The sequence below is a fragment of the Arvicanthis niloticus genome, chromosome 10 (assembly GCF_011762505.2).
Source record: "Arvicanthis niloticus isolate mArvNil1 chromosome 10, mArvNil1.pat.X, whole genome shotgun sequence".
Lineage (NCBI taxonomy): Eukaryota > Metazoa > Chordata > Mammalia > Rodentia > Muridae > Arvicanthis > Arvicanthis niloticus.
The window spans coordinates 54,590,959-54,606,821 of record NC_047667.1 but is presented as its reverse complement, the minus strand read 5'-3'; the positions used below and the strand labels follow the sequence as shown (position 1 = coordinate 54,606,821).

At 41.7% G+C, this 15,863-nt stretch overlaps 1 protein-coding gene across 4 annotated transcripts in view; it reads left to right on the top strand.

Moving 5' to 3' along the window:
- The window catches only part of Pbx1 (PBX homeobox 1), a 306,940-nt gene that overhangs the window by 240,047 nt on the left and 51,030 nt on the right, over positions 1–15,863 (top strand). For 2 of the 4 annotated variants that reach the window (XM_034513265.2, XM_034513264.2), the window contains exons 7-8: positions 3,577–3,689; positions 5,014–5,103. In XM_034513265.2, the coding sequence (XP_034369156.1) occupies positions 3,577–3,689; positions 5,014–5,103 (203 nt within the window). The remainder of the gene's footprint in view (positions 1–3,576; positions 3,690–5,013; positions 5,104–15,863) is intronic. The other 2 variants (XM_034513267.2, XM_034513266.2) reach the window with 1 other exon arrangement.

Sequence of the window (15,863 nt, the reverse complement as noted above, 5' to 3'; positions counted from 1 at the left end):
TCAGAACCAGACAGACACTTACTTGGAAGCAAGAGTGAAACATTATTATGTTTCCATCTAGTCAGATCTATCCTCTTCTGTACCCCCAGATGACATGGAAGTCTGGCTGAATCAGGCTGGTCACCTCACCCATGGGAAACTTGGTTTTTTGTTTGTTTGATTGTTTGTTTGTTTGTTTTTTCTTTGTAGACTACAGAAATTAAATCAATGTTTGCCAGGTAGCTTCTCATCAAACCTATATATCCAGTAAAAATCCATGAGCTCATACTTTCAAACCCTTTGAGTTTCTTAAGACAAATGTATACTCTATCTTTGTTGTGGGTCATTAGTTCTCACCTAGGGAGTGAGAATGCACCCCAGTAGACACTCAGGAGTATCTGCAGATGGTTTTCATTGTCGTCGGCTTCAGTGGTGTTACTGACAGGAATAGGTAGACATGGAGATCCACTTAACCATCCCACCAGGCATAAGATGCTCCCTATACAAAGAATTATCCAGCCGAAAGTGTCAATAGTGCCAAGACGGGGAAGTCATGCTTTCTGTTTAGATAGTATTACATTTTATTATTAATTTAATTGGGTTTTATTGCATATTTGGGTCTTGTTTGTTTGTTTTGTGTTGTTTTTTCTGGAGTTGTTTAGCCTCCTAACGCTCATTTGAAATGAAAAGACTATCTTCAGGAACTTGCCTTATGAAAATGAATGTTAACACATTTCCAAAGTCACAGTATTTGCCCAAGCCAATGCATTAGATTCATGGGTGATCCATTACTTCTTCTCGGTCTAATTGAGTGCAGATGTCACTCTGTACACACCCCAAGTATCTGGGTGGCACTTGCCTTCATTCCTTAGCCAAATTCAGAACCTTTCAACTGCCAAGCACATCTTGAAGTATGCCTCTAGTAACTGCTGATTACTCCGAGATACCCTGCAGATAAAGTGACTGGGTGGTCTCAGCAAACCGGCTAATATGCAGCTGTTCTTTAGGGATTCCACAGCACTTCCAAGAAAACACATTCGCTCTCTGTCTGGGATGGATGCACTGCTCAGAAGGCTCTCCATTCTTTCTAACCTACAATGATGGGTGAAGACACACACATATGCGTGCACGCTCATATGCATGTACGCGCGCGCGCACACCCACACACATTGGTACTTGTGTAGACTTTATTGTGGTACTAGGAACACCTGTTCTCATCCATCCACTCCATCACCGCCTCTTGATTCTCAGCAGTCAATCAGAAGCCACAACATGGCTGCACAGAGACAAGGAAATGCTGAAACAGTACATCCAAGAGCACAAGGGACTATCTCTGCAATTACTGCTCTGATACAAATGCATTTGTACACAGAGTGCATTTCTATGCGCATATTTATCTCTGTGTATATTACACAGCCAGACATATTTACAATTTATCTATGCACATATATTTTTTTAAATCATCTGTGTCAATTGCTGTCTATATCTTGTAGATAGCACACTCCATGTGTGCATGCTTCTATGGATGCCATACTCCTTGGCATTAGTAAAGCCCTTTGGGGATTTCTTTCATGGCACAGTTTGGGTAATGGTTACCAATAGACCCTCAGCCAAGCATGCAGTATGTGTGACTATGACATGGTATCTGAGAATGGGCGAGAAATAAAATACTTAGGCTTCAGACTCAGCACTTTGGGGCCAAGGAGCATAGGCAGTCTGATGACGTGAATACAGCCATTGTGTAAGTTCTGATGAGCACTGAACAAGACATGGATATTGCATTGGTTTTGTTGTTTAGGCTTTGTCTGTGACTGCAAACGTGATCTGAGTGGGCTACAACTCATATGTCGAACTCTGGGTTGGCTATACAAGCACAAGAATGGGAGCTGCAATTCATGTATCTTCTCCCATAGTAGGGGGGCGGGGGTGTAAATAGAGTGCCATAGTAATGGAAGAAAGTTCAGGCCAAAGTCTACATCCCACTGACTGCATGGTTAACTGTACATGATGAGATCTTATTCCTGTTTTTGCTAAGGTTGAATGTGTCTAATTCCTTCCAGATAAATTATATAAAAAAATATGTGCCAGACAAGATGCAGTCTGTTAGTTGATATTTCAGTCCCCTCTCAACCCATAAAGATAGCACTTCCTTTACATGGAAAAGCAGGGATGAGAAGGGGGCTAGAAACAGCAGCAGTCTACGTAAAAATACAGATACACAGCTTCTTGCATGAGGCTGCAAACTCCCCAAAACACAGAAAAATGGAGACAGTTCTTAACTTGGGGTTGTTGCCAAGATTACAAACACCTGGTTCCTCTAAATGGCTCTTGCAGTTGACGTGTGATGACACAGTAGACAGTTGTATATCAAGTGCCATGGCAAGGTAGAGAGCACACTGCCTATTAAGTGGCTGTTCTCTGGGGGAAAAGAAAAGGTCTTCTCCTCTTCCTGGCTGCAGATAGACAGCTTTCTTGTAGAGCTCAGATCCCTGTCCTGGGAGAAGAGACAAAAAGCATCAGACAGGAGGCATGACTCATTGCTGGGTGACTCCCTGTTGGTGGTGGCTGTCAGACAATCTCAGGGCAAGAGAGAGCACAGGGTTAGAAGTCACAGAGTGCAACTGACCTGGGTCCCTGAAGTCTCTCCTTTACCAGGCTAACGTCATATTTTTAACCAAACCTTGCACGCTGAGCTTTCTTTCCTACATGCTGAGCTACACAATGATTTCAGAGCTCTAATTAGCTTCATAGGCCCCAGTATTGAGGGGAAGCTTGGGCTAGGTTCATCCCATGGGAGCCTGTGGATGGATCTAAGGCCAAGCAGATGGAACTTCCATCGCTGGCAGGTAAAAGCCCGTGCTAAACTCTCCTCCTGGAGGCTGATTTTAAAAACTCCTAGAAGCATTTCATGCTTGCTTGAAGATTTCAGCCCAGTGTTCTGCTTCATCTTTCTGTGCTGCAGCAACTGGTAGGAAGACTAGGCCGTTCTCACACAATCTTGCAATCTTTGAGGTTTCCTGGGCTATTGCCACATAGCAAAGACATTTACCTCATTTCTAGAAATGGAGAGTATCTTATACACCCCAGGAGACACTGCCTCTATGCACTCGTCTCCTGTGCACTCTCCTCCTGTGCCCCCAATGTGCAAGATGGATTCAGCAAAGCATATTTAGAATCCAGAAAAGGTACCCAGGTGCTCTATGGCGGTGGCAGAAATTTCATTGGCCAACCAATATCATTGACCGTATTCTCCATCCTTTTGGCCTCAATGGCCAACCCTAGACTACTAGAGGCATGAAAAGAAAACTAAGTAGATGGCACTAGAATACAGCTTCCCTCTTTCAGCTTAAAATCACTAGCCGAAAGCAGTCTTAATGACAACTTGGAATGAGGGGTCGCTTCATGTAACAGCAACAGTGTGCACCCTCTTGCTTGCTCTGTTCTTCATGCTACTAACCAGGCTCTCTGTGGATGCTGTTTTTATCTTACATTTGATTTGGGGGCATTGCTTTGCATGTCATTCTGCTCTTGGCTGTTGGTTGCGGGGTTGATCCTTTTCCTTTCTGTGATTCAGGTGCCTCACTCTTTCCTTTCCAGGTTCTTCCAGTTCTTTTAACATGTCAAACTCTGGAGATTTGTTCATGAGCGTGCAGTCACTCAATGGGGATTCTTACCAAGGGGCCCAGGTTGGAGCCAACGTGCAATCACAGGTAGGGACCCAGCCAATATGCCACTAGGTGAATTCAGTAGAGTGTAAGAGCCTTTAGTTGTCTCCGCTTCCTGCTCCTGTCTGGGCAGAGAAGGAAAAATAAAGAAAGGGAAAGGCAGACAGGCAGTAGTCAAACCAAATCATAATAAAGCAAAACAGAACAAAGACAACCGTTGTCATAGGGGATGGTGCCCATGCTTTGGCTCTGGCTTGTCAGTCACAGTAGAGGGGTAGGAAAGGAACAAATACAGAGCGGGGTGAAGGAGGCCTTTGAGGCAGGTGGAACTGATGTCTCCGTTATTCATCAAAGAAAAAGGAATTTCAGCCCGTTATCTCTTCCAAGTCTCCCCCTCATCTGTTGGTTTCCCATCTTCACGATTCACTAACATGAAGATGTCATCCAGATGTGTTAATATCTCCTGCTTTCATCTTAACCTTTAAAATGACCAAAGCCAGCTTGACTAAACACATATACTTAGTCACCATTGAGATCAGTGGACTCAAGTTTCTGATGACAAGACCCTATATGGAACCAAAAATCAAGTCATGTGCCAAACCTCTATGTTTCTTAGTGTAACCATCCACCTTCAGGACAGATATCTCAGGAAGCTGTCCTGCTATCTCAGCATGAAGCGTGATCTGAGAGGTTGAAGTCATATGCTCTGGGTCACAGTGACTCAGGAAGAAAGGAGTCATATCTCCCTATCTGACACGTGGAACAGAAAACATTACATGCCTGGCTAGACAGCTGGCTGGTGACTCAGCCCCTTGCACAGGAAGCACTGCCTAGAAACAAATTTGAGACAAATCAGGCAGACTTTGGTCATGTGACTAAATAACTTACCATCATCAAAATCCTGATTTGAAAAAATTTTTAAAAAGCTGGGTCTTTATCCTGGTTCCTGCTCTCTATGACATGGCTGTCCAAAACCAAAAAAAAAAAAAAAAAAAACCTTGAGTCAAGTTGTATGGGATAATCTATAGGGAAGAAAAGTGGGAGAAGGAGAAGGAGACCCTTCTGTCCTCTTCCCTCCATTCCTTCTAGCACCACAGCCCCCTGTCACCTCATACAGCATTGTGCAATCTGTTTCAGTTTTGGGAACCCCAGTTTCTTGTACTGTTTTTATTGAACTCAGAAGTAACAATGGATCTGGCATCAGGGTGAGTCCCAGCCTCCTCCTTATGGACTCTCCCCCAGGAAGAGCATCTCCACGATGATTGCTTTACTGTGTGGCATGTCCCTTCAGTAGCCTGTAAGAAGATGATGTGCCCCATCCCTTTCTCTCTCTGACTAATTGCCTTTCTGTTGTTGTTTCTCTGTCTAGGTGGATACCCTTCGCCATGTTATCAGCCAGACAGGAGGATACAGTGACGGACTCGCAGCCAGTCAGATGTACAGTCCGCAGGGCATCAGTGTAAGCAAACAAGGCTCCCCAACCCTTTGTTTCTATTCTATCACTGTCAATTATTTCAAAGCCACAGGGCCCAGAATGCCACTTAGTAGGACTTGTCTTAGCTTTACAGTCACCTACTTTCTTGTTTCTTTATCGGTCATGCCATCGGCAGCATCCTCCCCAAGAAAGAACGTAGTGATTGGGCAGGCTTCATGCAGGCAGCTGGCGTCTAGGGCTGTCACATACAATCAGTGTTTGCATGGCACCTGCGGCCACATGCGTTCAGCTGAGAGGAGCTGCTAAACAGGTGACACCTAGTACAACAGTGGTAGGAAATGTCACCACAGGCTGGGACCTGGGCACCTGGGGAAGAAAACCAGTGGCCCAAATCCATTACGTCCAGGTCTATGGCCATAAGAATAAAGCACCCTTTCCCCAATCTGTCAATAGATGATGTTAAAAAATTGACACCAAGGCCTAGTATGTTAAAGGACAGGGAGGGGGTGTGGACCATCTTCTACTTGTTCTTGGGTGCGCTGGCGGGCTCCTGACTAGCATGAAAATTCGTAGCGACAAGCTATGTCGCACAGAGTGAAATCGATCAGACAGACACAAGGAGAACCAAGTGTAGACTCGGGACAGCAATCCAACTTGATTTCTCAGATCAACCGTCTGCTATCTCAGCGGCGATGACAGCAAGCTGGGACACGAGGGAAGCCTGGAAAAGGAGGTTGTTCTTTAGTTCAGGGGTGATTTCCAGGCTTTTAGAGGTCACAAGAGACTCCAGTGGGATGATTGGCTTGGAGTGGCTGAAAGAAGCGGGGCTTCAGTTGGTTGATGGAGAGCCGTACTTTTGTTTGTTGCCGTCGGTATTGTTAAAATAAGTTAGGGAGTGGAAGGAAGGCAATACAGTCATGATTTAATAATGTGATCTCAGTTTATTCTAATTGAAGCATAATGTCTGCAAGGATGTGGGGGGTGGCCCTTTCAACTCTGCATTGAGTCTTGTCCTACCCAATTATGGCAGATCTGGAAGGAATCAAGAGAAGAACAACTATTTCATCACATGAAGAATAATTGTTTTAAAAATGAGGAGCGGTAGGGCTGATGGCTCCATCAGGAACGTGCCTGCTATGTGAGCATGAACATCTAAGGTTGTATCCATAGTGCCCGTGTAAAAAATCATCTGGCCACACATCACTGGGGAAGTAGAGACAGGGAGGCCCCTAGAGCTCTTTAGACAGTGAGAGGGACTCAGGCTTAAGAAATGAAGTGAACAGCAATGGAGGAAGGTACCAGACTTTAACTTTGGGCCTCACCATACACTTACACTTGTACACATACCAACATGCACATTCCACACAAGCACATGCATAAACTACACACATTCTTATCCGTAAAAGAGAATGAGTAGGTGACAGGTAACAGTTTTGATGTGGCCCTCACAGAGAGGGATCAGCTTCACCAGGAACAGTCTGAATAGGACTGGAGGAGTTCGCTGAGTAGAAGCATCAGAGATCTTGATTTCTTGTGCCTTTCTAGCACTGGAGGCTTCACATCATTAGAGAGCCTCTTACATGGCTTGGCTACTACCTTGGTAAGGACATTGTAGAAGTAAGCCAGTCACTAGGTAGTAATTTGTGGGAGTGACATCTTTTGCTACTTATAGTTAAGAATTCTTTCTCTCCTATTTTCAGGCAGAATCTCGCCTGAGTTCATATCTTAACTACCAGTCTCTCTTTGCGAAGAAAGGCAAGGTCAGCCTGTCTTGTTGAACATACTTTTAACAGTCATGCTATTTTCTAGAAAAGTCCAGAGAGGGGATTGTTTCCATATTGTGTGTATGATTACAGCCATCATTGTTATCATTGCGTTAGTGTTGGCTTGCTGGGCAGCCTACTTAGGAGAGCACAAGGCTCTCCTAATCCATGTGGTACATGCATTCACGAAGAATCCAAGTGAAGGAAGGAGCTGGCTGGCTAGAGAGTTGAGTGCACATGCATCTGTGAGTCGCTGAGCATTTATGACATACTAGACTTTTCCAGAAATAATTTTGCACATTAAATGAAAAAATTAGAATACAAAGAATGTATCAGAAGTGGGAACAAAAAAATGCAGATGTATGCAAAAAAAAAAACTGAAGGAAGTTCTTATGACTCAGTACAAAGTGGGTCTGACAGTTTCTTATTTGGCCCATTTTTATTCCCTAACTGCAGCACTATAATAAGCAGTGCTTGATGGGGGCGGGACAGGGGGAGACATCCAGTATTGACCCTTCTGACATCATCTGGTGGGCTGGAAATCATCTCTGAGATAGTGCAACAAACATGTGCAGACAATTATGTCTGATTACATAATCCCAGCACAAAAAAAAAAAAAAAAAAAAAAAAAAGACTGGAAAATGCCACTTGAGCCACTCAAGTGTATTAAATTTTTTCCTGTAAATTGTGATAACTTTATTTCTGAGTCTTTAATACACAGGCTAAGTGCATCAAAGGACAGTGGTGATATGATACATTGCTTTGGTGTCAATTTTTCTATGGGCCACCTACAGGAGCTTGTTGTAGCAAGATGTATTTTTAGATGGTGGTATTAGAAGCTGGGGCATAGGCATACGCAGCTTAGGCTTCTAACTGCCAAGACAGAGAAAGAGAAAAAGGGAGGAGACACAAGAAGAGACAAGGACAGGAATGAAAGATCTGAGCCAAAAAGCAAAAATAAACAATCCCTAAACCCAAAGCAGCAGTGGAGCTCCCAGCTGGGATCTGGGTAGTGTCTCATTTGATGGAGGACATTTTCTGGGCACTATTCAGCTGCTTCCTGGCTAGGTTTCCACCTGAACCAAGCTCAGAGCAGTGGAATCACAAAGTTCTAGAAGTAAGGTCCTATAAAGGTGGTGGGTAGATGATGGCCTAGCTCCATAATCCCAGGCATTCTCTGGGGGAAATGAGGAGGCAGGTAGAAAAGGATTGGTGTAGCATAAGTTGTTTCACACAAATCCAGTGTGAAGTGCTTCAAGTGATGACTTTCTGGCTTAATCTTTTTTTTTTTCTCCTCCTTATGAACAGTTTTCACAGTAATTATTTCCTATTGAGGATAGGCTAGGACACTGTTCTGATGCAAAGATATGGATTTGAAATGGACACAGAATTGTGTAAGACCTCAAGACCCCCTGTGAATGGTAAACTTCACTTCCTTAATTACTTTGTCTTTTCATATAACCACAGACAATTTTTGATATACATAGATTCTAAGTAGCTCAGGGAGAATATTCCATATCTCTGTCAGCCAGACATTCTTGAAGAATGCCTAACTACTAGAGTCTTTCTTTCCATCGCCCCTGCCACCGTGCTGGTTCTGAAAATAGTTCATTAACTAGGGTTCTGCAGCAGACTCCCGCTGCTGCTGTCTTCAATTCCTCTCCTCTCTTGCACATCCCCACCGAAGTCTTTCAGTGTCATTCTTTGCTCAGAAATCATTAGCAGTCTTGATTGCCTGCCTAAGCAGCCAGAGCTCCGAGGCCACATGCAGGATTTTCCATATTTGTTGGCCCAACCTACCTGCCCTTAAACTCTTGGTTCCAATTCAGGCGGTCCATTGACCTTAACTTGGCTACACCTTTAACCCTCTTTTCCTATGTCTTTGCACCATGTGAATGCCTGGTGACCCTGGAGATAATGCCTCTCAGTTGCCTCTCCAATCCCTGCATTTGCTTCTCTCTGTCGTCCACATGGGCGTCCCTTCATTCCCACACTACCTTCACTATCTCGTTCCCGTCCCAAATCATATTCACTGCTCCAAGTGCAGTTCCTGCTTGGCATCTTTCTTTCAATTAATCCTTTCCTTCCATTTTTTTCTCACACACAGACTTCTCTTATAGCACTTAAATTCACAAAGCATATTATTACCATTGTATCATTCATCTCTACATATACGCACGGTCATATATATATGATATATAACACACATATATTATAGATGTATAATTTTCTTGTTTTGTTTGGTGAAAATGCCAATCAGGAGAAAACATGCTACTAAATTCAAAATATTTTTAATGGCCACATCTAATATATCAGCTGCAAGATATTTAGTAATTATGATTATTTTAAGTGATTCACTTATCCATAAATAGACTGTGTTCTAAACCCCAAAATGTTCTTAAATATATCCTTTTGGGAGTGGCCAGGTATAGCAGTGCATGCATAGGAGGGAGATGGGAAAATTTTGAGATTAAGTGTAGCCTGGGCTCCACAGCAAAACCCTGCTTCAAAAACAAGCAGCTCTCTAAATCGTTAGGAGCATATATTTTCTAAGAGAATAAAGTCCAAGGATCTTCTCCTCCACTCCACATATAAGACGCTGTATGGGATGATGCCAAGCATCATCTCTGTAGGTCCTGTCAGTTATAGCCTTAGAGCCCCTTTATTATTTCAGGACGCTGGGAGAGCACCTATTTGTTAGGTGGCCATTTCTCTATGATTCTCCACACTCTCCTCTCTCACTGTGGAGCTAGATCCTTCAAACTCTGATTAGAGGAAAGTGGAAGCAACCCAAAAGGAGGAAAGTTATAATCTCAGATCACAACAAACCTCCATGAAAGTCTCTTTCAGAATTCACACTATAGAATTCTACAGTGTGATGGTTGATTTCCTAAGTTAAAGGGGCACCAGATCAACTTTTTAGCACCCCCCCCCCCCGCCGCCTTCCCCACTCGCCATCTCCCCAGATTGTATCTTGAGTACAAATGCACACGAGGAAGAAGTCTGACTCCAAGAAATTCCTCTCTTTGGAGTTAGAGATTTGTAAAAACAGAACCATTACCCTGTAGGGTGAGATTATTTATTTTAAATTGTTTTGAAATGTGAGTTCAGGGAGTGAATTTGCTGCAGCCAGCCTGGAATGTCAATCCATCTGTAGATTTTGCTTACTCAAAGGTTTTAGTGAAAGTGTGAGTGTTAGTATTATCTCTGTGGAGGCAGCGTGCCAATGATATCCAGTCACCAGGGGAAAAACGCATTAATTTTTGGTTTGTGATAATTATAGAAATGGAAAAATAGAAGAGATGAGGCTTTTATCTTGAAAAATTGTAATGCAGGTGTTTTGTTTGGGTTTTCTTGCTTTCTTTTTTTCTCATGTTAAGTGGAGAAGGAAAAAAAATGAACATTACTTAAGTAAATAAATAGAATGTAAATCATTAGGACAGAAATATCCTACCATTTCAGTAAGCATGTGTCAAGCACATAGATCTCACAAGGTGTATTTAGCAACACTTAGCTACATGCCGCAGCTTTACTTTTCTTAGCTGCTTCTGAGAGACCTTTTCATTGTGTGTATTAAGATAGTGTTGCCATGTATGAAGTTGTGGGGCTGGGGGGGGGGGTAATCATTAAATTCATATGCAAATTGAATGTTAACAACTCATTTTAGTCATACCAAGCTTAATTCTCTTGCAAATTAAATAATTAAATTTGAATGTGACTTTTGAAAGGGTTAAGTTGTGTCCAAATGTGCTTCCAGTTTGCTGCTGTCCTGTGACCAAGGATGAGGGCAGAGCCCCAAGCAGGTGATGTGAATGGGCTGAGAAAAATGGAGAGGTCCACACATGCATGGCCAAACTCTCATGAGTTTCCTTCATGACAGAACTGTTTGCCTACATCAGAAGACCTTACAAAGTTAATACTGGGTCTACTCCTGCATAAGAGACTTTTAAAAACAGAGGGTTTTTTTTTTTTTTTTTTTTTTTCAGCTCATAGTTGTTAATGAATCAAAAAAAAAAATCACAGTGTTTTAATGTTATATGCATCCATCAATTCTCCTGCCTGCCAGCTTAAATGCTCTGGAAGCAAATATGGCCAGATCATTCACTGACTTGTTCATTCATTTTCATTGGCCTGGACACTTGCCCATTCAATAATCTTAAGCCCTTTTTATCTTTGGGGAATGTACATATGTGACATACATATGTCACATAGAGGTCAAGTTACAAAAGCCCTGGACCTGAAATAATACGAACCTCTGATGATGGTACTACAGAGATGGCTCTGCAGTTAGGAGCATTGGAAGCTGGTCCAGAGGACCCAGGATTGTTTCTTACAACTATCTAATCCTACTCCCAGGGAATCCCCTCTTCTGGCCTCTACAGGCATCAGGCAAACACATGGTGCATAAACATACATGCAAGCAAAACACACATTCACATTTCAAAAAAACCAAGAACCAAAAACAAAACCAAACCCTCTGATGTCAATCAACTCAGGAACAACCAATAATATCTTTAAAAGTGTGTACTTCCCACCTCCCAGGCATCTGTACTTTGGGCTTCAGTGCAACAGCAAGCATCTTTTTCTGCATGCTCCTTATATCTTTGTAGATTCACAGTGAACTTAGTTGACTTTCAGACTAGTGATGCTTACACTCTAAGAGCACTACATCCATACTCTATGTGCATATGCATATGTGTCTCAGTTCTGCCCATGTGACTATGGACAGATTATTTTCCTTTGAGAGGATTCAGCTCTACAAACACCAAAAAGGACAATTGAGCTTGATGTTATATAAGCCATTGTCCACTGTAATATTATACTTATGAATGGTGATTGTTTTCTTATCCCCAAAATTAATATAGCATGAGGAGAGATGCTCAAATACACAAATAAAGGAGAAATTGTACTGCTGGGAAAATTCTAGGCTGGGAAATGACCAACGTCCTCTATGTTCTTTTCATTGAAATTGGTGTTTTACCATCCTGTCCAGCTCAGCCCACTCTCAGGTTCTGAGAAATTATTCCAGATTCATGTGGCTCCTGCCTTCTGTGCTGTGAGGAAAGACCACAACTTCAAAAGGGAAATTCACTTTTGTGGATGCTACAAAAGGGACATGTTCCCATAGACTAAAGTAAACACTTAGCATATTAAATTAAGCAAAGCCCAACTATGGGAAACAACATAGGTTTCTGAAGAGAACCACTTTCTCCAGGGTCTAGCTGCTGCCACTGTTGTTGTTCTTCAAAAAAAAAAAAAAAAAAAAAAAAAAAAAAAAAAAAAAAAAAACCATTGCTCCTATACAAAAGTAAAAGTGGGTAAGTTTTTGAAGTTTCTGCTTCTCTGACTATATTTTAGTCTAAGGAGATTCTTTTCCAGATCTCTAAATATTAACTATTTAGAAATCTTCATATCTAAATCTGCTTCAGTTTTACAGTATGATAAGCAAATGAAGAAATGACTCATTCAACAAATAAATTTATTGAGAACCTTCTAATATCCCACATCAGTAACAAAAATATTAATAGGACATAGCTCTGGCAATCCATAACATTACCAGAAGCTAAAAGGGGTGGAAATTATCTGCCTTAGTCATCTGGTTCTTGGACAGAGAGCTATACCATCTAATGCAATCAATATAATACATTATCTTAAAGGCATCTTGGAACTAAATGTCAAAAGACATATATATATATATATATATATATATATATATATATATATATTCCAACCATCTAAAATATTTGAATTGCTTATAAATATGATTGACCTTTGCTGTATATTCTTTTATATTTATTACCAGTGACTATAGCAATGGGATTTTATCTTGGTAAGAACAGTTTATTTTAATCTTGTTTGGTAAGTTAACACATAACTATATAGTACTTAATATGTGACTAGTATTTTTAAAAATGGGTTTTTAATTTCACCTAATTTCAATTAATTTAAAAATAGCCACTTGTAAGTACTGGCTGCTATCTTGGGCATTGAGATTTACATGCTCTGCCAATCATTTGACAGACACCCAGAGTCTTGCAATAGTGTGAGAGGCATGGCCACACTGAGAAAGAGGAATAAACACACTTTAAAAAAAATACAGAAAACAATACTTTCTGCTGTTCTAAGATAAATAGAACCCTTACTTAAAATTAGCCATGTATAGAAAGTTAGTACACATTAACTAACATAAGAATATGCTTTAAGTGAGGAAATAATAATATGGAAGAATATTTTAAATATAAATATAGAATTACCTACATTTATTATAGTCCCTACTTGCAGTAATTTTCAGCTACTTAATTCCCCTAATTATAATTTTTCTAGCCTACCCAGGTCATGTTCACACTGAACCCTTTGGCTAAGACTCAACCATTACATGCATCTACAAAGTGCAGGCTCGATTTCAGTTCCCTCTGGTGACCTTTGCAATCCTTTCTAACAGCCTCTGCCTTGCTGCTCCCTTCCTGCACTGTTAGTCTGTGCGAAGTGCGGCTGGCACCTCAGAAGTATCACACGGGAGACAGTGAGCAATGAAGAACTTTGGGCCCCATCCACACCTATTATATTGGTTTCTAAGATTTCAGTAGATCTCCTTGTAACTTCTAAGCTTGTGAAAGTCAGCTTGAGAACATCAAGTCTTTAAATCCTTCCTAACATTAGGACTTCCCTAGAAGAAGGAATTAATATTGGTGTCTTCACAAAATTCTTTAATTTTTCAAGAATTTTCCTTAAGCATTGGCAGATATACCCTCCCCCAAAAGAAAGAATTTAATAGTGCAAGGGGCTAGGGAGGTAGCTCAGCAAACATGAGAATCTTGGTTCAATTCCCCAGAACCCATGTAAGAAGCTAGCACAGTTGTATACTCCTAAAATCCTGGGGCTGGCAGGGTTGGGTGGGAGGCAGAGACTGGTGGATCCCTGGAAGTGCTTAGGCCAAAAAAATCTAGCCAAAGTAGCAAAATCCCAGACTAGTGAAGTACTGACTTTGTATCAAACAAAGCATGTAAGTGCCCAAGACTCCTGAGGACTGACACCCGAGTTTGTCTTGACTTCTACTTGTGTCCCGTGCATGTGTACACAAACCCACACATATGTACACTCACACACATGGTTTTGTACAGTGCAACCATTGTACTCACCAGCTAGAGTCTGCCATTCTTACCAATGCCATCATGCACACATATGTGCACCCTTCAAACCTTCATCAGTTCATAGAACATTCCACACTGCGATGCAGAAAATAGTATATTTTACCTTATATAAATATTGCTGTTGTGTGTGTTGATGACCAGAATTAGTGTTTACACGTACTGTATTCACTTCTGAGGCCAAGTTTTCTACAACTTAATATGCAAATTGTGAACGTACATTCTCAGCATTTTGGTGGGTACAGTACACTTGTGGTTTGGTTTCTGTGCTGTATCTCCATACGGCTGCCCCGTTCTCATAGTTTATAAAGACAAACAAGAGAAGACAATGGAAGAAGGGTAAAACCCATAGGTATGCACAGAACAATCTGGACATTTCCAGGAAGTCTAAGGTTCCACTCCTACCCCTTCCCCAGCCGACCTCACCCTCATACTGTCTTGGAGCGAAGGGGTGCTAGAAAAGCCATTTAAAGTCAAGTAAGGTGGTTTATTCTATATTTGCCTTTGCTTTTGATCTGGTATGCTTTCTTTTAAAGGGAATTATAAACCCCCCTTTCCATATGAAAAGCTTTTGAAATATGTATAAACAGAAACTTCAGAGTGACTCCCTCGTGTGTAGGATATTAAAGCTTCCCCTTTCTTCTTTTGTCATTTTTCCCCTTTTAATCCAGTGTCCTTGAGCTGCAAGTCCAGTCTGTTTTCCTTGCCTCCCCAAGCTCACACAAACATTTTCATAGTTAGCACTTGCATGAGATGAGACTTACATCCACCTGCTCAAGGAAACGAACAATCATGGCCTTTACTGAGCTTCCTCCAAAGGGACACTGTCAGGGAATGATGCTCTGACACAGGAAGCATCAGTCCTTCTGTCAACAGCTCCTGGAAAGACCTTCTGGAAAGACCTCTGGAAAGACCTTCTGGAAAGACCTCCCACAAATTTGAAGGCATCTTCTGGATGGGGAAAAGGACACCAGACATGCCTCACTATCTCACTGTGTGTTTACAGTTCTAGTGCTAAGCTGTGTCTTCACTGATTATGCTGGGAGCACTAGCTTATAATATTTATTGAGATCCTACTAGAGTTTGTCAACTGAGGCCAGAATGATTACGTATTTCACCCAAGACCAACTAACATGTAAGTGGCAGAGCCAGGTGTGGACCCAGTAGTCATAGTCCTTAAGCTGCTTAAATATTGGGAGTTGCCAGGAACTTTGCACTGTGAGCATCTGTTAGTTGCCCTGTGATGCATATTTTGGAACTTAAAGGGTATGGGAAAGGACTCTCAGAACTGAATCCCTCTTTAGTTGTATTTCCTCTCTGAGGGCTTACATTTTGTCCATTATGTCATCAAAATTAAAGCTGGACAATTTTAAGAACAGTCCTATCCTGCATATGCCTACCCTTTACCTTGGTCATGATTTTTTACCCAAAGGCTTCATGAAATCCAGAAGTGGTAAGAGATCATATACCAAGTGTCTCTTGCAGAGATTGGCTGGTTCATTGTAACAGAAGGGAAAACTTGTGTCTATCATATGGAGTAGTACTCGTACCAGTTAGCGGTAGCTTTGGAGCTATTGCTTATTTTTCTAATCTGGAGGGCAGTAAAAGGGGAGGAAAGGGGAGTGGCTTTTGCCTGTGAATATTTTAATAGCTTTTGCGTGTTAAATAATGGTATTAGGAGCTGAAAGATCCACAGGGAAGAAACTGGAACAGCAGCTACTTAGTAGGCATCTCTCAGAGACAAAGGGTAAGAAAGCCCCCTCACCTTGGTAGCCCAGGACCTTCATCAAGTCTCCTTCCTCCTTGTTCACATAACACTTAGAAAATAAGTTAAAAAGAGGAAATGCACAGGGATAAGAATATGATATCATTT